This window comes from Labrus bergylta, chromosome 16 (assembly GCF_963930695.1).
Source record: "Labrus bergylta chromosome 16, fLabBer1.1, whole genome shotgun sequence".
Classification (NCBI taxonomy): domain Eukaryota; kingdom Metazoa; phylum Chordata; class Actinopteri; order Labriformes; family Labridae; genus Labrus; species Labrus bergylta.
In genome coordinates this window covers 5,594,110-5,619,470 of record NC_089210.1, presented here as the reverse complement: position 1 = coordinate 5,619,470, position 25,361 = coordinate 5,594,110, and the positions used below count along the sequence as shown (strand labels likewise).

Sequence of the window (25,361 nt, the reverse complement as noted above, 5' to 3'; positions counted from 1 at the left end):
ACGACCGACGTCTTGGCGGTGGCCCTCGGCCCTGCGCTCACACAGACACAGGGAGGTCTGCGAAATTTGAAAATGCCATTCTGAAACATTTAGCAGCCCGCTGAGTTTACATGTCTTACAAGAAAAGGACTTTTTGGAGTGGTTAAGTCTCACATAAATCTTTCAGCACGCTAATTGAAGCAGTTTCCCCAATAGGCTACTCTCCACAGCTGCTATTACAAATCGCACAAACTACTGCGGATGGGACGCCCAGCTGCAAAACCAAATCTTACACCCACTTGATAACGCTGTTAAGACACACACACGTGGTGCTCTGCGGATTGCTGCTGCCGCTGCTGGTTTTCTCAGACAGCTCCACTGGGAGTGTGCCATGTAGTCGTATGTAAACACAAGTCATCTCTCAGTGAGATGCGCTCTGAGAGGCGGCCCAAGTGTGCCTCTCTGCTCCTCTTCCTTCTTCTCTGCTAGAAATGCAACTTATTTAAGTGGGAAAACAGAAGAGGAACACATTGTTTACTCCAGCAGCAGCAGCCTGTGGGAGTCGTTGTGGGAGGCTGTGGGGGGGTTACACCTACAATTCACATCTGAAAGTTGGCGTGCTAGCTGTCGATCATCTCCACCTGAGCTTCAGAGTTTGTTCGTTTTTTTGGCATGAGGCTCACATTGTGAATCTTTAAATGCTGTTATAATGTCCTAAAACAGAATTCCAGGCTATAAGTCTAAAGAACGTCAGGATTCTGACAAACAGAATCTGATTATTAGATTTTCTTTGTTCGAGTCCCTACCTTTGTAGAATATCTGAGAGGTTTTATTAGATTCTTATAAATCATCTGACCTCTTAGGGGTTTATTAGCAGTAGATTGTGCAAATGCAAAAGGGACATGAGGCCACATTTCACGATTAAACAATTTATGCTAATTCATAAAGCATCAGCCGACTTCAAACATCAGCCCAACAGAGCAATGAAGTTGTGGCATCATCACGCCTCTTTAACTTACGCACTCCATCCACAACAGCATGATATTGATGCCCCAGTGTGTGATCTCACATTGCTTTAGGCATTGCGGAAGGGGGGGGGGGGGGTGGCACTATAACACACAGTGGGAGCTTTACATACACAAACAATCAGACATGCGTACACACTCACCCGACTCTGACGTTACACATTGCTTCTGTTCTGCCGCCCCCCCCCCCCCCCCCCCCCCCTTGTTTTGCCTCTGGTGCTACCATTGATGAAAGGTCAGGGGCAATCGACTTCACCCAGCTGTTCTGCCTCTGTTTTAACAAAACGAGATGAGGTGTAAAAGAGGCGTAAATACCTCGCCTTGAACTGGCAATAGTCAGGCTACAAATAGCTTTCATTAGCATACATCCTAGCTCTGCTACTACTACGCTCTGTATACAAACTAACCTGGTAATAATGTTGTGTAATAATGTGTAAGGAAACGTTAACATTAGCTGAAATGTGTTTTTCATACATTGCTGTTTTATCTTGAACCAAAGAGGTCAAAAAGCTCCAGCAACACTTGTAGTATGAAGATCGACTTTATGAACAAATCAGACCGACGTGTTTGGGCTCGTTGGCCTTCATCGGGGTCGTCAGGGTGAAGTTGATCTTCATACTACGAGTGTTGCTGGAGCTTTTTGACCTCTTCAAAGCCTTTCACTCTCCATGCACCTTGATAGTCGGTGAAGTTGTTGCCAGTAAATCCCACTCTGCTCTTATGTCGAACCAAAGCCTGATTTTCCTTCATATTTTCGCTATCCGTTCTCTTGTCTGTTGTTGATGCAGTGAAATGATACGATGGGTCAAATTCTGTACTTTTGTATGACCTTTAACGATGAAACAATATTTTGGCACTTGAGTTCTCTTTCTGACCATTTAGGTCCCTTTAGCTTTATGGTAGCCCGCTAAAGCGAACAGAGATTTCCCGTCCAGCTGATCGGAAACAAGTCCAATTCTAATCTCCAGTTCAAAACTGTGCACGTCTGTTAAACTCTGGAGGGCTTTTTCATGGCTCAGCAATTACTGAGACCTAAACTGTGACACTCCAACTTGATGTATTCCACCTCCCACTCCATCGTCCTCTCTCTGTCCTTCAAAACCTCTCTGTTCCCTGCCCTTCCTATATTTATCTCTCCTCGTCCTTCCAATTACGTCGTCTCTGTCCCTGCTTTTTCTGTCTTTATCTCGCCCTCTCTCTCCAAACTGCTACAGAACCTGTTGATGGAAATCGATCAGGGTTTTTTTGATTATTGACCGAAGCTGAACAGAGGGAGAGCAGAGTGAGCGCGCGCACACACACACACACACACACACACACACACACACACACACACACACACTGTCAGTACATTGGACTGTACCTACCAACAGTAGCCCTGATAAACCACTAAAACTTCCCTCCCCTGCTCCAGAACTCTGTGGATTTGTGTTTGCTCAAAATTTCTCTCCGTTTCTCCGTACAACCTTCACTAAAACTTTAAGGAAAAAGTGGTTACATATTTAAAAAAGGACGGCTCGTCTGGGTTAGTGGTGCTAAACCAAAGTGATGTAACTCTATCATTGAATACACAAAGACAAAAGATAGCTCACACAAAGATCTTTATTTGACTCATTTCAATTTTACCAATGCATTTTCACTGAGTCACAGAAACGTGTTCACAGGGCGCCGGTAGCCTAGTGGTTAGTGAGCACGCACCATGTACAGTGTGAAGGCTGTGGTCCTTCAAGCGGGCGGCTCGGGCTCCTTTCCCCACTCTCTCTCTCTTCGTGATTTCTGACTCTATCCTCTGTTCTGTCTCTAAAAAAAAAGGCACAAAAAGCCCCAAAAGAAATCTGGAACAAATGTTGGCCTGTTTGACTTCTTCAGAAGATGTAAAAAAAAGAAACTGGCCTTATGCCATATATGCAGAACCTGGCAGTTGATTGACTTAGCGAACATTACTTGTAAGGTCCCATATGCATTTTTCTTTACAATGTAAGCATGGAATAAAACTGTTAGATTTTACAAGTCTATTGATGTTATAGGCTCTGCAGCTTCATTTGTGCCTGACGTGACATATTTCTTTGATTTGATCTGGACTGAATTGATGAAATTGAGTTAAGTCAGCTTCTTCCTGACGATATTTGTGTGCCAACCTTTATCCTTTGGCTGTTAAAACAGTGACATCCAAACAACTGTCTTTTTCTTCTTTAAACCTCCATGTTGAGCTAAGTCTCTGAACCGGTGACTATGGGTTGCGGGCGCGCAGGTCGCCCTCGCACAAACATCGTCACAGGTGGGAGAGCAGATCGAGGACGCTTTGATGGCTCTGTTTTTGCAGAGTGAAACTCTCCGATGTTCGAGTCGTCGTCACCAGGGGGGTTCCACCTCTCACAAAGTAATAACTGCGCCCCGCCGTGCCCATCATGCCTCCATGCCAAAACCTCCTCGGCAACACCTGGCGTCATGGTAACCAACACCTGTTCACCTAATTAGAGGGACACTGGAGGGAGAGAAGATGAAGAAGTTAATGAAACGCTAATCTGGTCCAATCAAACGCCCCGGCATCTGCCTCCTGGCTGCAACAGCGGGTCGCGGTAATGGCCGCCTTATGCGCTCCTCCCCTGCCACCCCAACTTTAGTGACCTCATCAATGCTAAAACTCCGCTGAGAGGCCGTGAATAGAGAGGAGAGCAGGCAGGAGGGAGAAGGAAGGGTTGGGACAGAGGAGCTTCCTGGATGGACAGAGGAGCTGTACATAGAGGTGTCAGGATAAAGAGATGAGCTTCTCTGCGTGCAGCAGTCGGAGCGGCTCCGGCTCGAACCACCCGGCTGCTGCTCGGGTCTCCTTTTTGGGGGGGCGTCTTATGGTCAATGTGAGAGAGCCATGACCGGGCGTTTGTAGGAAAAAGGTTCTACTGAGATGAGCTGCTCTGACACAAGTTGTGCCGACTTAGTTTGTCACAATGTTAGTAACTTCCAATGTAAAACGATACAACCTATATTGTTTTAAGGATCCATAGTATTGCGAGGTTCAGGGGTTGGACAGTGTTCTGTTACCATGACAACCCTACTACTGACAATGAAAGAACCTACTAGTTAGAAGGTTGAGTTTTGCAGAACAGTTGTGTGTCTTGTCGGTTTCTTCTTGTATGAACTCTACTGATCTGTGTTTCTGTTTTTCCCAACAGGAAACTTCAAAGGAATGTGCAAACAGATAGACCATTTTCCCGAGGACACACATTACGAAGCGGACCCGTCTGAGTACTTCTTACGTGAGTAGTATATCTTGGCTCATTTTTCTAACCCAGAATTCCCTTTTGCACATTAGATTACAGCTTGCCCTTCCAAAGTTCCCTTCATGCCTACTCTGAACATTTTTTTGATATTTGTTCCACTTTTTTTTTTTGCACCGTCTCAGACACGAGCGCCGTGCCAGTATCTGATCTTGGCCCGCGTGTCGCTGGTGTCTCTGCCTGCTTTTAGCGCGAGGCCGGCCAGGCTGAGCCGTGCCAAGCAAGCTCGTCTGTTTCTTTGCCGCTCGGCTGTGTGTAACATAACGTGCAGTGTTACAGTCGGCTGTGTACCCTGTAAACACAGCCCATTGATTTCTGCTCCCTTTCCCTTTGTGCAGGCAAGACGGAGATGCTTGTCGAACTCATTTGCCTGCTAATCCTAAAAATCACAACAATGACTCAGAGCTCATGATGTACTGTTAGTACCATTAGCTCAATACTCTCTTCTTATTGGCCAATTCAAGTATTTAAGACGTTTATTTTGTGAGTTACAGACTTGTGCTTGTGTTCAAAATCTAAACACTTGACAATTCTGGGTAGAATGAATCAAAATTGGTGAGTTTTCGCTTCTGTTTTTCCTGAACACAACTTCAAAAATGCAAAATACACTGATTTCATTTTAATGTTGCAGTTCTTCTCGTTTTGCTGCTGTGGTCCAATCAGTAAGCATCTTTTTAATTATCTGCCAATTTGGATGTCTTCTTGCTGTAAGGCAATCTGTTGGGGACAACTTTCTTGTCGAGCATCCCTGCATTAGAAAGCTATTGGTTGGCAGATCATATCCATACTGAAAAGACACATGTAACAAATGTTCATTACGCGACTTGAATTGAAAGACGTTTGTCTGAAACAAACTGTGTGTTTCATAATGTTCAACTACAGGGCAATGGGGGATTGATTTCTTTTTTTTTCAGTGTGGCAAGTAGTGTAAAGATTATAATTAGAAAATCCGTCATTACAGTTCATTTACTAATTCCAGGGGCGCTCCATTGACTGTTGGATTGGGTCATTAGCTGTCTTTTGAAGAGTTTGATGCTGGGTTGTTTTAAGTTAAGTCTGGCATGTTAGCATGAAATGGAGAAATTGGCATTAATTATCTCTAAAGTTGTATTAATTACTGTATATGTTGGGTGTTCTCAGATGGCTTGGTAATGTTAGCCGCTTCTAAGCATTCACAAATGTCTTGTCTTGCTGAGAGTTGGAAGGTCCATTATTAAGCCAGCTGATGAATATGTTGTTAAAAACTCCTATCGTGGGCTGTCTGCATTTTAAACCCGTAATGTCTCACTCTCTATACCAACACATGTTAAATAGACAATAAATGACGAAGTTGGGCTCGCTTTGGAGTTGCTCAAGGGCACGATAACACAATTTAAAAAGATCAATCTTCGCATTCCCTTTAATGTAAAAACAAAGTAATTATTTTCCACTGACTTATTATTGCACAATATTTCAAATTGCTAAGTTTTTTTTAAACACTGTGCCTGAATCTGGTCATGACTCATGACATTTTTGTCTTTGCTAACACTGTTGTACCACACGAGCTGAACCAGTGTCCCAAGTCTCTATTGAACCCCCCCCCCCCCCACCCACCCAGCACTGCTACAGCCCGCAGTGATTTGAAACTGGAAGTCAGAAAGTGAGTCTCCTCGTCTCCATCAGTGGGGACAGTAATTGAGGCCTCTCACAGAGCCGAGCAGTGCGTGCCAGTGCTGGAGATTAAGCCCCGCCAATTAGGCTGTGTTTGACTTAGCGCTCTGAGCGGTTGTTCCCGTCCATATGTGCCAGAGAGGACCGTTATGATAACCGCTCTGGTAATGATTCTAACGATGCCGGGGCCGTGGTGAAGTCAGATCAGTCTTCTGAGGAAGGGGGGTCTGTCGGTCTGGGGATGACAGGGTCGCAAGTTGGAAGCCGGGTTTTAGCTCTTGAGCTGCGGACGACCGTCTTTGCGCGTGCATGTGTGCGTTTTGGTGTGTGTGTGTTAACCTCTTCCTGGGCTGTGATTGGAGGAGAAGGCCGCAGTGCTCCCAGTGGCTTGCCAATTAGGACACTCACATCCATAAATATTTCAGCCTCCTTCTTATATAGGTCAGGGCTCTCTCGATTGCTGTCTCTCACACTCTGCCTCTCCTCACCCTCGTAATATTTCATGTCATTGGTGTTACACCACCTATTTGTGATCTTTGATGACGATTCAGCACTTCAAGCTGTTTCCCGGGTGCATGAAGAGGTCATAGAATGCACAGCAACTTAGCGGATGTCTCCTGTGAAGTATTTTTTTTTTTTTTTACATCTGCCTAGTCCGATTTTACGGACACACACCTGGTATTTCCATAATGAGGAGTTTCACGGCGCCTCTGGGTGGCCGAAGACAGAGAAAAGCTGCCTCCGCTCTCACATGCAGGAGAGGGAGAGAGTTATGCAATAAAATGATGTCATTTCAGGTGAAGGCCCTGGCGGAAATGACATCATCGGGGGGGCTCTCTGGTCCAAAGTCGAGGGGACACGCCGGTGATGTCATCAAACAGCATGGCGAGGAGATATTTGGTGCTGCAGTTGCTGAGCAGAAAACACACAAATCTGACTATATTCTGCTAAAACATGCTCCCCCGCTTCAAACACACACTGATCTGCTGTCCTTATGCTGACATCCACACACACACACAAAAACTCAACACATATCAGTAGCTTCTGTGTGCTTGTATGTGTGTGTCTCTTCCGTGAGTCCTCAGCTCTCCCAATAGCAAGGCAGTTTGCACAGCCACACGGGGTTATATAAGCCAGCTGAGGCACACTAAAGCGCCAGTGGGTTTTTAGATCATGCCGTGTCGGAGCTCCCATCATCCACTGCTCTACTGGGCGCTAAGCAGCTGAGAGAGAAGAAAGGGGGGAAGAAAACGCCCAGTTATGCAAGCCAATAATGTAATACTGAAAGACATCAATTCAGTGCAATAAAGAGAGGACGATGATGTCAGGGAAGGAGGGATGTGTGGGTCTGACTGGTGAAGGAAATTGTGTTAGTCACAGGAGAGCGTTGTTGGTATTTTCTTCTGTTTTGATATCAGTGTTTTTTTTATCTATCAATTAATGCCTCATTATTGACGGTGTAATCAGTATTTCTTTTGTATTATGTGAGGATATATTATCTTAACGATTTAGACTTTTTAGATATTACGATGGTCAGTTTTTACTTCTTTTTTTTGCAATTTTTTTCCTGTGTGCCTTAATTGGGGAGCTAGGACAGTGGACAGGGAGCGAGACAGAGTGGGAAAGGACATGAGTGAAAGGAGACACAGGGGCGGATCCGAACCCGGGCCGCCAATAAGGAGAAATCACAGCCCCCGTACATGGAGTGGTGCAGTGGTTGTTGCCCCTGCAAGATTTCTTTTTACCAGAAAATTATCATTACTATGAAATGTGCTTGAGAGAAGGGATGCTTTTTAGGGCCTCAGATTGTACTAGATGGGGTTGAAATCTGCTGCTACATTTGTGCGATTGGATAGGTTCTGATGTTTACAAACTTGACAGGCGCATTAACCTTTTTATTGACAGTTGATGGGCCTATCCTATTATTTTTTGTTGGTAGGGGGGTGAAATCTGTGTATTTTACTGAATTGAAGTGGGAAGAGACTTTTAAGGAGAATTTATTATCGTCTGATTTTGTGAACAATCTCTGGTGAGCTACTGAAAACCCTGCTGCAAGCTACCGGTATAGCTTGTGAGCTACCGGTATGTTGGAGACCCCTGCTCTATATTTATTATCAATGTGTTATTTGATTGGTTGGGTTGGATCCATAATACTGCTGAGTCTTCCTTTGTCTTTTTGAAAAGCAGCAAATGTAATTCCTGGTAGATTTTGTGAAGACTGATTGATTAAAATAAATTGGATTTGTAAGGACTATCATTCTTACATTTCCTATTCTGCCCGTATTCTGATGAGTGGAAGGTTCATCCAGCAGTGGAGGTCATCAATTATTGCTTTGAATAGTGGGTTGAAGTTGAGACTGATCAGCTCTGACAGCCTGAGGGAAACATTAATGCTTAAATACATGATATGACCCGTGCATAAAGGGATCGTTGGTGTATGGGCTGTCACATCCAGACTGTTGCTTTAAAATGGAAGGATGAAAGATTTTTTTCAGTTAATACAGTAGTAATTGGAGTATGATTCAGTACATTATACAAGTGATAGTTTTGTAGAAAAAGTAATTCATCATTTGCATTCAGACTGATCTCTTGCTGTATTTTGAGCAAAAGATTATTCGAAAATGTTTGGGTATGATACCAAAAGTTTAACTCTTTTAGTGAAGATTTAAATCTCACAGAAATAGGAATGTATCATCTGCATAGAGACTGACTGTATGCTGTACATTTGGAGTGATAGACAGGTCAATGATATTGTAGAGTTATTCTGTATGTTTGTTTCTCTTAGTGATAAGAGAGAGTTTTGTAGATAAGGGAATGTATCATCTGCATACAGAATGATCTTGTCATGTTAGAAGTCTAAATTCCTTTTATGCCGCTGTTCTGACGTTGTTCTGCTTCAGGCTGTGTGTTTGCTTGTGTTGTAAGCATAAATACAGAGTTGGAGAGTATATTTGATGAACATTGTGATACATGTAGCAGCATAAAGGCAAGCTATTTCTCTTGGGGGTTGGTTGATACAACCAAACAAAGCTGCAAGACGGATGCGGTACATAAATCATCAGGACGTAAACGTTTATTTGTATTTTCCAAGCAGTTTACCAAGCTTCGGCGTCATATTATTATATATTATACCTCTATTTGAGTTGCTCTTTTCAAATCCCATCACACATTGCCTCTTTAAGATCAATAAGAAGAAAAGATTCAAGAGCATTTTATTAATTATTACTCTGCATGAATTAACTGCAGACTCACACAAAGCCAGAATTAGTGCAGAATTGAATTAGGCCACATCATTGGGCTCCCATGATTCATTTACAATGGCTCAAAGGCAAGTACATTCAGCATGTGAACGAGTCAAAAGTCAATTAACAGGAAGAAAAAATCTGAAAAAGGTAAAATGCAGAAATAAGTGTTGGGGCCATTTTGACCCCTTCAATTAACTTTCTCCTGAACTTTCCCCAGAGCCAGCGTTAATCTGTGCCCCCGGTGTTTGCATGTGTTAATCTGACAGTACTCACTGACATTGATGACAGAAGGGCAGGCCTGTCACAGCCTGTGCCGCCCTGGGGCCTCACTGCAGACTGGACGATGGCCTGATCTGGCTTTGGTGTTGCCCAATAAAATCAATGGGTCTGGGGCATGACACGCAGCAGCTTGTAGCGCAGCGAAGCGGGGGGTGGCTTGTCAACCAGTACAGAGGATCCAGCACCAGTTTGTGTAAAAGGGTGTGTGTGGTTGAGGGGGGTCAGCCTCACTGGGGGGCTTTGACGTGATCTGAGGATGGGTTTTCAGAGAATAAATATTGTTGATTTACAAGGTAAAGATGTGGACATCCTGTGTTTGCTTTAGCGGGCGTCCAAGTCATTCACAGTGACATTGGTTGTACTGTACTTCTCTAGCAGTCCCAACGGCAAAAAAAAACAAGGAAGCCATTGACTGATACATAAAACACAGCGCACAGACATGAGACAATAAATTTAAAACCAATCATTTTTGTCCTGGTTGACCGTGTGAGTGCTAGCGCTCTAACTTTATATCTTATTAACAGGGAATATAGAGACAGCACAGCTTGTAAAACACAGAGGTGAGAGAGTGTGTCCTCATATAAAAGCGAGATTAGAATACAGCACAAGCTATGGTGTTAGGCTGTCACAGTGGCACCATTAAGAGACAGCATCTGCACCCTCCCTGATCACTTTCACAAGCACATAGTTATTCGTCAACCTGAAAATTCCCACCGCTGAGAGAGAAAACTGCACATTAAATACATGTGTCATTTTTGATATCCAAATAAAAAGCATCAAAGAGTCAGGTTTGACTGTCTGCTGGCTTTTTGGTGCAAAACACATCACTGTATAAGAAAAATGTTTTCACTGTCAAAGCCAGAAGGAACACTTATCCAAACACGATCAAAAGCGAAATGACCTCCAGCTGCTGTAACATGAAGATAAAACACAATCTGAAGCTCGGTAGTTGACTTCAGTGTGAGATATGTCATAGAAATGTGCTTTGTGTGCATATCTCGAGGTCAAATGCTGTAAAGTTATACCTCCACTGACATCAGATTTTGCAGGAAAAGCCAGAAAGGAACTTTGTTTCAATCTACTCTTTGGTTCGTCCACTCTGTAAAAAAAAAATCATTGGAGCAATCAATTCAATCTATAACTGATTTAAACTCATGTTTGTCTTCTTATTTCCCTAAGCGACAATGTGTCCATGTGATGAAGCTCTAGTAGTGCTACAGAGTCATGTTTGTCATTCTCTGTTGCAGACTATGTGATAGCATTGAAAGGGCATCAAGTATAGAGGTATGCCAACAAAGTAGATGAAGTGTAAGACTTCATGAGATTCAATCCATCCATTATCTATGCTGCTTGCCCTGTTCATGGTCGCAGGGGGGGCTGGAGTTGATCCCAGCTTGTCATTGGACGAGAGAAGGGGGTAAGCTTTTGGACTGGTCACCAGTCAATCCCATGGCTGACATGTAGACAGAGTAAAAAAATCATGCTTAACCTACGGGCAATTTAGAGTGACCAATGAACCTAACCAGCATGTCTCTTGACTGTGGGAGCTCGCCAGAGTACCCGCGAGTGGAGAGGGGTCGGAGGTGTGCTGCTGGAGGAGAGCGGAGGCAAACAGCAGTTTTGGTTTAATGCTGGTGCTCAAGGGCGACATCTACTGGATCAAAAAGTCACACATTCTTCCTTTAAGTCAATTAACACGTTCAATAAGTTGTACAGTAGTTGTAAATGCATATTTTTTTAAACATTTTTGTCTTTGTCGACGTGTCAAGTTCAGGGGAACATATATTTATACATTTTTTTCAACATATTTTATTCACATTGATCGTAGTTGTATGGGCACATTATAAATAAGGGAACAAGAACATGAAGTGGGACGAGTGCTCTTCTGCGTGTATCTTCCACATGACTGTATATTGGCGTAAAGGAAGATCAAGTTGAGGCAGCTCAGAGTGGAGTCTTCTTCCCCACTGACATGATGTTGGTCATGTTAAGCTGCGGCGCGGAGATGTCACACGAGCAGTGGACTCTAATGTGTTGGGGGAAGTCATCAGCGGAGTGAAGGGCGATTACAGTTAATGAAATGTGTTCTGTGGAGGAAACTTTAATTGTGTGCCTGCCATGTGAAGTGATTTCAGAGTGAGGAGGGGGAGATCTTTATCTGTGTTCTACTGACCCCTCTGTGTGTGTGTGTGTGTGTGTGTGTGTGTGTGTGTGTGTGTGTGTGTGTGTGTGTGTGTGTGTGTGTGTTATGAGATGTCTCGGTCATATGAGTGAGCAGTATCCAGCAGGAGGACTAATGAACTCTGGTTCTGTGTTTGTGTGTAGGGATCATCCATGTTCATAATAAGTTGATAACAACTGAAGATAATTAGAAAAATAAGTTGCACATAGTAAATAGTGGCAAAACTAATTTAAAAAGACACAAAATTGAGTGTGAATTCAAACAATGGGCCCACAGATTAGACTGTAATGAGTTCCCAAAGTAATCTAAATTGTCAAATCTAAGCAGCCCAGCTTTCACTCTGGTCGCGGTTTATAAATGCCAAGTGAGTGAGACTTACATTTATTTTCTCATCAATTCAAGTCAAATTGCATTCTGCCGGCGAGCTGCGTTGTCAAGACGCATAAGCTTTCTGATGCAAGCCGAACGCTGCGTAAGCATTCCTGCACATTTTGAATTTAGCCCCCACAAGCTAATTTCCTTTGTTTACGCAAATAGTTTCACACTGTGTGTTGTAACGCAGTCGTAGGCCACTCCCACTGTGAGTTTTCAGAGATGTTTGATTGAAAAGGGGGGGGGGGGGGGGGGGTTGATGGGGCAACAAGCTGAGGACGATGCAAGGACTCAGTATAGATGAACAAGAGGAAGAAGAGGAGGAGGAGGAGGAGGAGGTGTGGAGCGGATTAATAAGCGTTTGTAGTATTAAATCAATGTGCCCGGGAGCTGAGGCACCTGATTAGCATGACCCTGTCCTGCACATCAGCACATTCTGAGCTGGGGGAGGCTGATTAAGAGCCAATGCTAATTTCCTCTCAACCCTGTCAATGAAAGAGAGAGAGAGTGAATGTAAAAGACAGAGAGAGAGAGAGAGAGAGAGAGAGAGAGAAAGTTAAGACAGAGAGAAAAAGAGAAATCAAAAACGAGCAGGAGAGAGAGAGTAAACGACAAGGAGAAAGAGAGAGGTTAAGACAAAGTAAAAGAAGAGATGGAGAGAGAGAGAGAATGACAGGAAGATGTGGGGAAGAAGAGGGGAAGGACAAAAGACAGAGAGAGAGAGGAGAAGAGAGAGTAAACGACAGGGAGAGAAAGAGAGTAAAATAGAGTGATGAGTTGGGGAGAAAACAAGAGAGAGAGAAAGTAGAAGACAGAGGGAGAGAAAAGTTAAAGACAGAGAGGAAAAGGGAGGTTGAGACAAAATAAAAAAAGAGAGGGGGAGAGAAAGCAAAAAAAAGAAAGTAAAACAGGACAGAGGTTAAGAGAAGGGAGAGAGAAAGTTTTAAGAAAGTGGGAAAAAAGAGATGCAGAGATAAAATAAAGCACAGAAAGAAAGAAAGAGAGGGAGAGAAAATTCAAAAAATATCAGGTGGGAGAGAAAACGACAAGGAGAAAGAGAGAGAGGTAGAGATAAAGTAAAAGAAGAGATGAGAGAGAGAGAGGGAGAATGAAAGGAAGACGTGGGGAAGAAGAGAGGAAGGACGAGAGCGTGTGGGAGAGAGGAAAGATGGAGGGAAGAAAGACAGATGCGTCTGATGTCACATTGTATCGTACCTTCTTGTAAAGGAGAGATTTAAACCTCTCATACATAATATCTATGCTTTGTATGATTTTTTTTTACAGAAAACAGGAAGTAGAAAACACAGATTTTCATTACATAGCTAGTTAAATGTATGAATCTGCAAAAATGTTACCAAATGAATCAGTCTTGAGATTTGAGATGAACAAGTCTTACTTACTATGGACTTCAAAGTAAATATTAAATGCTGGGTCTTTGCCATGTTTGCTCCCTTGTGTGTTTTCTTGCTGGCGTTCTGGGAAATTAAAGCAACTGCCAGTCAGTGCATGAAGCTGACTCACTGCAAAGCTGCTCGGATGCCTCTGAATATTCAGAGTATTTACCGTGTGGACTCAGGTTGCATGAGTAAAAGCCACAGAGGCACTGAGGAGGACTGGCTGCAGCAGAAAAGCCAGCCACGGGGCCTGCACGGGTGTAGAGTCTCATTAAGTGGTTTGTCAGTCGGCGCTGAGCGGTGCCAGCGCTCGGACACCAGCCTGAGCTGCAGCCGTGCCAATCGATACAGTACACACAGTTTCTGCTCTCACCCTGAGTCTCTGTGAGCAGGGTTGGCACGCATGCTGGCAAGACTACAGGGCCGGGCGGAGCTAATGAGCCTCCATCGCTTGTTATAACAGCTCCTTCCCCCGGTGCAGACACGAACAGAGCAGGAGGAGCGAGGTACTGGCCTCGTCTTTACCTGGAGGAAAGAGGAAATCACTCATTCCTTTACTTGCTTTTTTAGAAATATGGTCTGACAGGTCATTGGTTTGAGATTCATGTTACTCTCATACATGTACAGGTGTATCACATCACATCGCATGGCATATCATTGCATCCTATCCCATCATTTCCTCTGAAATGACAACCAGCTGCTGGTTGGGCCTGTAAGCGTGCAATCACCTGCGGTCTGCATTGTCGTGTTAGCATGCATCAATCAGAGAGGAATTCAAACGATTGATGATATTCAGTGTGCGTTCAATAAACTCAAAGCACACAAGATTCTCTCCAATCTGTGGAAAGTAGACCCGTGTGCCAATTCTCACTTCTGTGCTCCTGACAGACAGGAAAACAACCAGTGAAAGCGGTGGTAAATAGAAGAAAGTGCCAATCATGACTAAACCAAGTCAATAGAAATCGGAGTTTGAGGAAGACTTTGATTTTGATTTTTCTTCGGCTTTGGAGATTTCGTCTCATTTGAATTGAATTTAAAAGAATTTGGGGCGACTTGCTATTGATTTATTCTCTTAAGAGGGTAGGATTTAAGTTAAGCTGTCAATATGAAGAAGCTCAACTCGTAGTTATGTCTGTAAGTTGAGTTCAAATTCATTTCAAGAACCCTGAGTTAGTGCCCTTCATTGTTTACTAGCATGACTAACATGCAGACTAATATTTATAAAAATGTACCTTTTTCTTACAACGTGTTTTACATTTTCCAACTAAGTAAACAGTGGCAGGCTTCTCTTTTTCGGCTGACAACTGTGATTTTTACCGACTGAAATATTAACTGTTGCCTGCGAAACCAAACACAGCTAGCTAACTGAAGTTAATACTAACCGTTTTTATATGGGACCAAATGGGGATTCCTTTTCTTTTGAATCCAGCCTCAAGTGGACAAACAAGGAACTGCAAGTTTGCCCCTTCTGCCTTGGCCTGATTTTTCAACACTGGAGGTTGTTGCCGCTGTGTCATAAGACAGTGTGCTGGTTGACCAGAAATATTTTCTATAGACTTAGAGTGCAGAGTTGGTGTTGAGCCCCGGAAACACAATTGAACATTGTGTCACATGAATATGGGTGAAAGAAACAGAAGACGCTCAACTCTTTGTGATCGTGACCTCGACCCAAATCAAAACAGTGACCTCAGTGCTAATCACACGCCTCCCTGGAGCTTCCGTTCATGTGGGGCTGAGGCGAACGCTTCAGAAACACAAGACGCTGCAGAGTTTGCTCTGTCATTAGCTATTAGCACCGAGGTCAATGCTTTCATTTTGACAGCGTTTTACCACACAGGAGAGTTGTGACCAGGACTGTAGCCATCCCAGCAGCCCTCTGTCAGAATAATGTCACCCTGGCTGAGATAATCACCAATCCCTATCCGGTTCTTACGGGCTGTCAAGTCATGCATAGAGGTATAAATATCACAACAGCTTTTTGTTTCTTTTGTGCAAAAGTTATGACAAGATGAAAGTTAATAGTTATACAGTATACCTATTCAGTATACATTTCTCCTTAAATGTTCTGCTTTTTTAATCTTTAGCCTTCCTTTGCCTGATATTTACATCGAAAGTAAAACTTCAGCTCCTCTAACTTTACTTCCAGCCCAACCAGCTACTCCAGTACCGTGCTTCAGTTATTTCAATGTAATCATGTCTTGTATAACACTGGAGCAATATATATACAGTATATATATTTTTTTTATAGTACGTTCATTTTTTAAATCACAATTCATTTCTGGATTTCATTTCATCTCAATTTACCACTTATTTGAAAGCCGGTATTTTCAATCAATCAATCAATTAATCAATCAAACTTTATTCATGTAGCACCTTTCAGACAAATTAAATTGCAGTTCAAAGTGCTTTACAAGAGTGCAGAAAAGTTATTGCCGAAAAAGTAGTTTATAAAATCATTGAGAGACTTTTGCATTTTCAAAACTGTTTTTGTCCTTCTTTTATTTTGAATAACATCATTCTGGTGGGATAAGTCGTGAAGATTTGGATTCCAGGCCATATGAATCAAGCCCTTGAAGGTTTTTTTTTAAATACAGGCTTTTAATTGGTTTCTACAATTTCGGTATTATGAGCCGCTGCCAAAAGTTGCCAAAAAATTGCAGGACTTTTTGTGTTTTCAAAATTGTCCCATCAGTAAGAAACCTTTGGCACATTTGACAAAAGCTGTAACTGTTAGACTGTAGCTAATGTTGGATAGAAGATTAACATCAGCTCAATATATCAGCAAATCGATATGTGCAGGATGGTTAAACATTGTCATTTTATTTTGCACATACCCTTCCATAACAGAGTCTAGTGCTTGTCTCTCTGTCAGCCTGTCAGTTTCTCAGCCTGCCTCCCCCCGGGGTGCTGCGGTGCTTAAACATCCCTCCAGGCAGGATCCCAAACTCTGACAGTCGGTCTGTAGGAGATGGAAAGTGAAGATGTGAAACCTCATGAATGTGGTGAGAAGAGATTGATTCTGAATAGGTGTCCTCTCCGATAGAAGCAGCCTTTACTGCCTTTGGGCGCAGTTATTGTCCCGTCTTCCTCCAACATTTCCCATCGTCAGCCCTCACTGCAGGCAACATGCTGCTCTGAGACTCGACTATCTGAGCCTCATGTGTACATAATGTGCACACTGACACACACACACACACACACACACACACACACTCACAGGAAAACAGAGTGCTGCAGCCTGTCAGGAAAAAATCTGCAGGGACTTCAGCCTTTTCGTCCGAGGTATACGCCTGGTCAGCCAAACCCAGGGGCAGCAAACTGGAGCCTGATCCGAGGGAAGGCACAGTGCATGCTGGGAGGTCACTGTGAAGGTCACTGCACTTTTCAGTCGGCTGCTGCTAAACACGGATGTTAATAGAGAGAATGCATAGGACTGGAGCTGCACCACAAGGCAGATGATCCTCGAAGCCATGCATATGAGTTGGATGCTCTCATCCTGGAACGCTCCAGCATCGCTCGCCTGATCTTGGCTTTCAAGATTTCTCAGAAGACTTCAAACCTGGGGCACTTTTTTTTCTGCAGACACAAGCTGCTGCAAAGAGTTCTTCTATGTTGGGATGTAATGTGGTGTGAAGAAGAGTTAAAATGATATGGGATTCTCAAAGGTGTACGACTGGTACCTGTGACCTGTGTAATGTGGTTTAAAAATGACATCTGTCAACAATTTGAGCTTTTAGATGGATAGATGTAACTTATTATGAGTCCAATCTGGCAAAATATGGTTAAGAGTATAATTACATTTAACCATAGACTGTAAGCCTGAGTGACGTCAGCCATCTGTTACAGCAGGGGGCTCCGGAGGCTCATCAGCAGAGGTGGTCATATCTGTTGCCAACAGTAAAGAGATGTTGACTGTATTGTCCTGATTAGAGTTTGACAAAACAGGAAACAATGGATACAAGTCCATAAAGATTTGAATAGTTTTTTGCTTTCTTACTTATCGGTTTTTGGGACATTGGGTCTGAACTTAATCTTTGTTTTAACTTGAAGTTTTAGAATTTGGAAATTCGGGCTGAATTTATGACCCTTTTAAAAATGCAAAATGCAAAAAAAAAAAAATCAGGCAGTGATTATAAAAGGTTAAATTTGAGAGATATCATTAAGTATTTGTAGTTCATTAAATTGTGCAATTAAATATTTAGTTACTAACAATAATCAAACCTTAAAGGTCCCATATTCTGCTTTTTCTGGTTTTATATGCTCTTTAGTGTGTTTTCCAAATGTCCTGTGCATGTTTAGGAACATCTATGTGCAAAAATTCAAAGTCCGCGGCTTCTCCTACGTCCTCCTGTTAGCTGTAGCATTAGCCGCATGTAACGCTCGGTTCTAAATAAATAATAAAAATTTGCCAGTCCGACGTCATTGTCAGTGTGAGATCACTGATCTAAGCCCATTGGCTCGTTGTGGAAAGCCCAGCAGCTCATGTTGAAATTTCCGAGAAGCATGCTGAGCAACTGACCAATAACGACAGAGAGGCTCGGCAGACCAATCAGAGCAGACTTGGCCCACGTGGGGTCTAACAGTGTGGGCTCAACAGAGTGTAGCTGACGGACTCAGAGCGTAGAGGGAGCAAGGAGGAGCAGTTCATGAAAACAGACACTTTTTTAGAACTTCAGCTAATGTGAACGTACAAAAGTAGGTATATAGATTAAATATACAAACCCCAAAAAGGGCAGAATATGGGCTCTTTGATGGCAAGTTGTGTCTGTATGATGCCTGAGGCTTTGGATTAATGTTAAGACTGAGCTGCAGCTTTAGAAACAGCTGATCGTTTGGACCAAAAAAGCCTGAATTGAAAATGTTCCCAGTGATATTTGTGACTAATTGTGACCACTGTGAGATCAGCTATAGTGAATAAAACAATGCAAAGCAATGCAGCATTTTTGCCCTTATTTGATAGGACAGCTTGAGAGTGACAGGAAATGTGGGGGGGGGGGGGGGGGGGGACTGTGAAATTTCATGCACAAACTAGCATAAGGAGCATTAGGAGGCGGACCTGTGACCTATGCGATGATGAGTATAACCTCTACTTTTACTGCCCTAAATGGAGCCTCTCCAGTTTTGTAAACTTAAGTTTTGTAAACTTCAGTGTCACCTTGAGGCACTATTTAACAACCCCACTGTTCACAAATCGATACATTTGGTTAGTCCTTTGTCCGTGTTTATCTCTGCAGAAGAAGCTGAAGCATGAAATAGAACCTCTGCCCTCTCCCAGGTAACGTGCTGCGTCGCCGTGTCAATATCTTCAGGGTTAACAGCAGAGAGCGATGGAGGCATGAGACGGTGGGGGGAGAATTTAGGAAGAGAGATGCATTTAGAGCGGGACACAGGAGCAGGGTCAACTCCCAGGACAACTTAATATTTAATCAACCCGCCTCACCTGTAACCCAAAACCCCACAATCCCCTTTGGTCACGCAAGGAGACAAATGGGAGAGAAAGGGAGAAAAAGAGAAAGACAGGGGGAGGGCGAGTGGACACTTTATCTTCCGAATCGTTTTGTGCTTTGACTCAGTGTCGATTGAAAAGAGAGAGAGAGAGAGAGAGAGAGAGAGCAAGAGAGAGACCAAAAGACATTTCCTGGGCGATGCGATGACTGTGGTTAGTAGACGGGAGAAAGAAAAATGAGATATATGAATGACAGCATTAAAATCTTCTTCATCATACAGACTGGAACTGTTTCAGACAAGGTTAAAGACAGCGCTGCGCACGTCATGATGGTGATTGATGACATGATGAATAGAGAGGTAAGACAGGGAGCAGAGACATTACTGTGTCGGGTCAAAAATTTGACATAAAGGTGCTCGTTAGATATGCACAACCTTCTTAGCAGACTTAAATTCATGTCATTCATCAACAGAGCTGTCAATGTATTATAGCATCAAATAACTAATTAAAAAGAAACTTCCAAGACAAAAAGATGAGTAACTATCACTACAAAACCGGGTTTGAGAAAAATGTAACGGTCGTGCATTTTATAGTTTGAACCACTTTATGATCAGCAGGTACAGCGTACATTGCCCAAGCACGCTTCACCACTAAAATCCAGTTCGTTTGACTTGTGTGAGTGCTCCGATCCTTGCTCAAGCACGGTACAGTTCATGCAGAATTCTTTGGCTGTATCCGCCTGTCTTATTAGGACACTTCATGATTACGCAAAGCTATGCATGTGTTATATTACGACGTTATGTACAAGAGGCTACAGTACTTAGGCCCGGTTAGTCCTGGAGCAGTGTGAGTGCAGGCCGGAGGGGGAGGGGGAACAATCATGCTTATTATTAATAATAATAATAATAATAATAATAATAATAATAATAATACATTTTATTTATAAGCGCCTTTCAAGCCACACAAGGACACAGTACAACAATCAACATTTAAAAAGAACGATGGATAAAAACAGCATACAATAAAGAAATGAAATGTAGGACAGTGTAATTGCAGTTAAAATGTTAGAGTGAGTAGGCGATCTTGAACAGATGGGTTTTGAGTCTGGATTTGAAGATGGGGAGAGAGTCAATGTTGTGAATGTCAGGTGGTAGAGAGTTCCAGAGCTGGGGAGCAGAGCTCCCCCATGGTGCTGAGGCGGGCAAAGGGCACGGTGAGGTGGATGGAGGAGGAGGAGGATCTTAAGACCTGTACGGGACAACTTTGCTAGAGTGAGTGCGCCCTAAGTGAAAACTTTTGGCCAGATGGTGGAACAGGCAGAAGGGTCAGGTGGGGCAAGAAATCTTTAAGGTATTCGTGTCTGGGGACCAAACATAACGGTGTGAAGTTTCACGTCAATCTGACCAGCGGTGGTTGAAATTCCTCCTCATTCGATTGAACAACTAAAACTGAATTTGTCTTGAAAGTTGCTAGATATTGTGTTTAAGTTTGGGATCTCAAGCCCGTGATAAAATAAGCCAATCAGGTTCGTGGATTGTGTGTTAGCTTGCTTGCTTCAGGAGAGTTCATAGAAAAGCTCTGGAAACCTTAAAGTTTCTGGAAAATCCTTTTGTGAATAATATTCACATACTGAAACATGAGGCACAATACAACCTAAAGCACACTGAGTCTTGCTGTATTTACAGCTTATAGCTCAGGAGGAAGGTGAACGACGAGGGTCCAGCCAGCTGTGGCCTCCTCTTCGGGCTCCCCTGCAGTGCACATGTTGACTGCTGCCCATTTGTGGGCTGATGTTGGCTTTACCAACGAGCTGTGAAGATGTTTGGCGACTGACAGGATAAGCGACCCCCTGGTAGAGAGAAGGCTGTGTGTGTGTGTGTGTGTAGGGGTAGTATTTGGATGAATGGCATCAGGTATGCAGGCATTCAGGGTCCGCCAGGAGCCCCAGCAGGGTCCCTGTGGAGGTGCAGGCAGCAAGCAGAGCCACCCAGTCCGGCGTCAGCACTTTGGGGAGAAGCTGCGAAAGTGCTGAGGTGGCAGGCCTCGTAAGAGATGAGGTAAAGTGGTGAAAATTTAAGCAGGCTGATGAAAGTTTAAGGGCGCATGTTAAACAGGAGAGAGGCGGAGAGAGATGTGGTGGCCATAAAGTTTAAGAGGCAAGGTGGATAGCAGGAGGTTAATGTAAAAAAAAAAGATGTACAGATGTTTTTTTCCTTTTTAAGTATGACTCTAATTGTACCTGACACCTGAGGGCGTAGTGCAGCTCGTTCCGACCCTGGCTTGACCTTGAAAAGTACCGTCATATTCCTCTTTCACTTTTTGCTTCTTGATAATTAGCTGCAAGGACGATCTGGTTGGTTTCAAGGACGCGTGGCTGCATCCCCCTGCACTGCGGCCTGGCTCATATACATGCCAGAGCCCTGTAGCACTTTTGTTGACTGCCGTTCACATGATGCTACATAAAGCAGCCAGTAAGCTCTGTGGTCTGCGGATAAGTGTGCTGGGAGAGAGGGAGAGTCAAGCGGTGTGATTACATAAGGTTGGGTAACAGGCTCACTGTGGGGATACACACTCTCTAGACGGTGTTGATGGAGTCTTTCACAGGCCTGATGGGGTGTTGATTAGGATGTGCACACACACAAGAAGCAGATGCTGAAATGGATTCTAATGTGCTTTTTTTTTTTTCCCCTCTCTTTGTCTCTCGCTCCCTCTGCTTCATCATTTCTGCCATTTTCCCTCTCTTCTTTGCTGCCCCCTTTGGCTGTTTTTCCTCTCTCTGCGTGAAATCCCATCTCCACCCCCCCCCCCCCCCCCTTCTTTCTATCCCGATGTCCCTCACTGATACCCAGGTGCGGTGCGAGCCTCCAGCATCTTCCCCATCCTCAGTGTCATCCTGCTCTTCATGGGAGGCCTGTGTATAGCTGCCAGTGAGTTTTATAAGTCACGTCACAACATCATCCTCAGCGCGGGAATCTTCTTTGTGTCTGCAGGTGAGTCAAACGCCAACAACATGAGACAGGATGTGTCTTCTTTGAAAAATGACTAGAGGCAGCCACCAACCTCGATGACTGCAGCCTGCAGTGGCTTTACAATAAGCCTCTCACTTGTTTTGTCACTTCATTGAGCTTCTTATGAAATCACCAACACACTTTGGAAAGCAGTTATTGAATGATTTTACCTTGTTCACCGGTAATTCTGTATATAATTATAGCTATTCTGTCAAACAATAAAATGATGATAATGCTTACTATTATTAATAAGTCCCCGATGGAAGGAGCCATCCATCGGGGACTCGTCTATAAAAATATTCAGTTCCTGACACACTTTCCCTGCAATCTATCTTCCCAGATATACCATGTCAAACATTTTTCCATGTGTGACTAAACCAACACATCAAAGTATATATTTATATATGTATGGATTCATGACTAGCTCTATTACAGAACACAGCTCCTTAGTCTTGTTTCTGGCTGCAAGGGAAAAGATTAAGAGTGTAAGATGAGTCATGTTTGATGGAGAGTTTGGTCAAATTAGTTGTGTGTACCCTATAAAACAGCTTTCTTAACATACTTGGTATACTATACATATTGTATACGTAGCATAAAACTTATGATGACTCATCCCAGGAGCTCTTTCTGACTGATACCTTGTTTTCTTTTCCCTCATGAATCCATTACACATCACCCACTGCTCCCCTGCTGTGTGGTGCTAATCCTGCATTCCTCTTCAGGCCTGAGCAACATCATCGGGATCATCGTGTACATATCAGCCAACGCGGGGGACCCTTCAAAAAGCGACTCGAAGAAGAACAGCTACTCTTACGGCTGGTCCTTCTACTTCGGCGCCCTCTCCTTCATCATGGCTGAGATGGTGGGCGTCTTGGCCGTGCACATGTTCATCGACCGCCATCGACAGCTTCGAATAGGGGCACGTGCAGCCGACTACCTCCAAGGCTCAGCCATCACGCGAATCCCCAGCTACCGCTACCGCTACAGGCGCCGCTCGCGCTCCTCTTCCCGCTCCACGGACCCATCACACTCCCGTGACACCTCGCCGGTGGGCCTGAAGGGCTTCAGTGCGCTGCCATCCACAGAGATCTCAATGTACACGCTTCCTAGGGACACACTCAAGTCCTCCGGTACGCCCACCGCCACCTACAACTCTGAGAGGGACCACAACTTCCTGCAAGTCCACAACTGCATCCAGAAGGATCTGAAAGACTCAAGTCACACCAACACAGCAAACCGCCGCACAACGCCGGTATGAGGGAGTCGACACAGGCCAGGCAAGCCCGGCGGAGAGCAGAGACCAGGAGACACGGGAACCCCTGTGGGTGCAGTACGCCCCAGAAGATGGATTTCCATGTTTATAGACATTTGTTCTTTTTGTTCAGCTGCATGACTTTTCCATTACCATTGTTGAGAGAGTTTCAACAGGTCTGCTGTGTTCCTGGATTGAATGGCAGAACAGTGAGAGCGGGTCAGGTTGTCCCGAGAGAGTGAGATCTGTATCTTTTTTGCGCAGGTTTGTTTATGAGGTATGGGGCTTTGATAAAGGAGGGTGGGAGGGGGATGGGCATTTATGAGATAAAGAATCAATTTCATGATTTCATAGCCCTTTGGTTTGACAGTTTTGCCCAACACATTTGGTTGGAGTAACAGGTCGAGCTCCCCCTCAGCCAGCCCACCGCTCAGATATACACCTCCTGTATTTATTGACTTATTTGTTCAATTTTGCATTAAAACTGTGAATTGTTACAGCTTGGGATTCAGTAAGAATTAGCCCAATCTGTAATCTCTAACAAAGGTACTATATATATGTATTACTTTTATAAATAAATTATTACATTAATAATCAAGAGTGACAAACTTTACCGAAGCAAAAAAGACAAAAAAACAAAGTAACTAAACCAAGTGCTGTTGCTGAGATAAGAAAAGACTCTTTTGGTATCTATTTATTTGAAGGTGGAGTACAAGAGAAGGTGCTTTAGGTTGCAGCAGTACACAGTGACTGGTGCCACTAGGGGCTGAGGCAAACAGTCAGCAGTAGAATAATATTTTTTCTTTTAATAGAACCTTCTCGACTTTTTCTTAGTCACTGTTCACTTTCTTTTTTGGGAGGGAGTCGTAACAGGAGAGTTGAACCCCTTAACAGAAAGAGCCAACTTAAAGGGTTCAAAATGTAACTACGCAAAGACTCCGAACACGACTTCTACAAAAAGGAAGGAGCAGAGGGAAAGGAAAAGAAGAGGACGCCAAAAGCAAAAATAAAAACATGTTAAATATAAAATAGTACAAGAGAAGCTAAGTGACTCACAATTTCAGAAATTAAATGCATGCTATTAAATTACAGCAAATCTGCTCTTGAGAAACTTAAGTTTTAAAGGTTAATTATTATAAGGGGAAAAAAGCAATGATGCTAAACTTTAAAGTATTAATGTTTTCATGTGTTATTTTCTTACATTTTCTTTTTTATTAATTTAGTTCATTTTAACTTCTTGCTTTTGTGAGACAAACCAAACCGTCTACATTGAACAAAACTGCTTTTTTAAAAGGTTTGGTTGATTTCTTTAAAAAATATATAAATATGTGTATGTATGTAATTTATTTTTAAAACTCACACAGCCTTAGTCATTACTTTTTTCTTTTGATTTTTAATGTGTTGTTCAAATTGAAAATGAAATCTTAAAAGGTGCCAAAACTGAATGATCCTATACTTGGATGCATCAAGTCCTGATGAATAAAAAACAAACCCTAGGGGGAACAAATCATCATGTTTCTCGTTGTCTCTCTCATTTACCTTAAAAATGCTGATGAACATCACAAGATGTTGGTGTATGCTCCCAAAAAAAGTAAGGAAGTGAGCATGAGTTTTTATTTCAAACATCTGTTTCGAAAGTCTTGAATTAACTTAATCATCCCCCTTAGATGTATTTTGAATTTCCCCCATTGTGCCTAAACTACAAGGTTCAATTCAATTCAATTCAATTTATTTTGTATAGCGTCAACTCATAACAAGTGTTATCTCAAGACACTTTACAAAAAGCAGGTAAAATACCTTACTCTTTGTCTGTTAACATTACAAAAGAGTTGTTCTGGCAGGTTGGGAACTACTGGAATATAAAATATATGGGACCTCTTCTTTAGGGACGAACAAATAGGTGTGTTTGTGTGTGTGTGCGAGTGTTCTTGCTTTTTGGTCTATGTGAGGACCATTGCATGTTTTACACAAATTGAGGACCTTTTTTGAAAAATGAGGCTATTAACCAGTTCTCGCAAGTTTTACTTCTAAGAACTCTTGTTTGAAGAAGGTTTGAATATCTTTATGATCGGAATCAGTTTAGAAGTTAGGGGTTGCACCAGTCAACTAATAACTGATAACTCTTCTTTTACAGAGGTTCCTTTCAGAGTGGGACCCAGATTGGGACTTTCCAAAAGCAGCAAGCCAACTAAATCAGATCACTTATATCAAATGAGTTTCATTTTCCAATATATATATAGTGTTTGTATGT

The 25,361-nt window shown here is 43.1% G+C and overlaps 1 protein-coding gene across 1 annotated transcript in view; it reads left to right on the top strand.

Moving 5' to 3' along the window:
• The window catches only part of cacng2a (calcium channel, voltage-dependent, gamma subunit 2a), a 61,900-nt gene extending 37,280 nt beyond the window's left edge, over positions 1 to 24,620 (top strand). Inside the window, exons 2-4 of the mRNA XM_065964660.1 lie at positions 4,178 to 4,261; positions 21,700 to 21,840; positions 22,581 to 24,620. Coding sequence (XP_065820732.1) covers positions 4,178 to 4,261; positions 21,700 to 21,840; positions 22,581 to 23,116 — 761 coding nt within the window. The 3' untranslated portion in view covers positions 23,117 to 24,620. The remainder of the gene's footprint in view (positions 1 to 4,177; positions 4,262 to 21,699; positions 21,841 to 22,580) is intronic.
• The last annotated feature ends 741 nt before the right edge of the window (positions 24,621 to 25,361 follow it).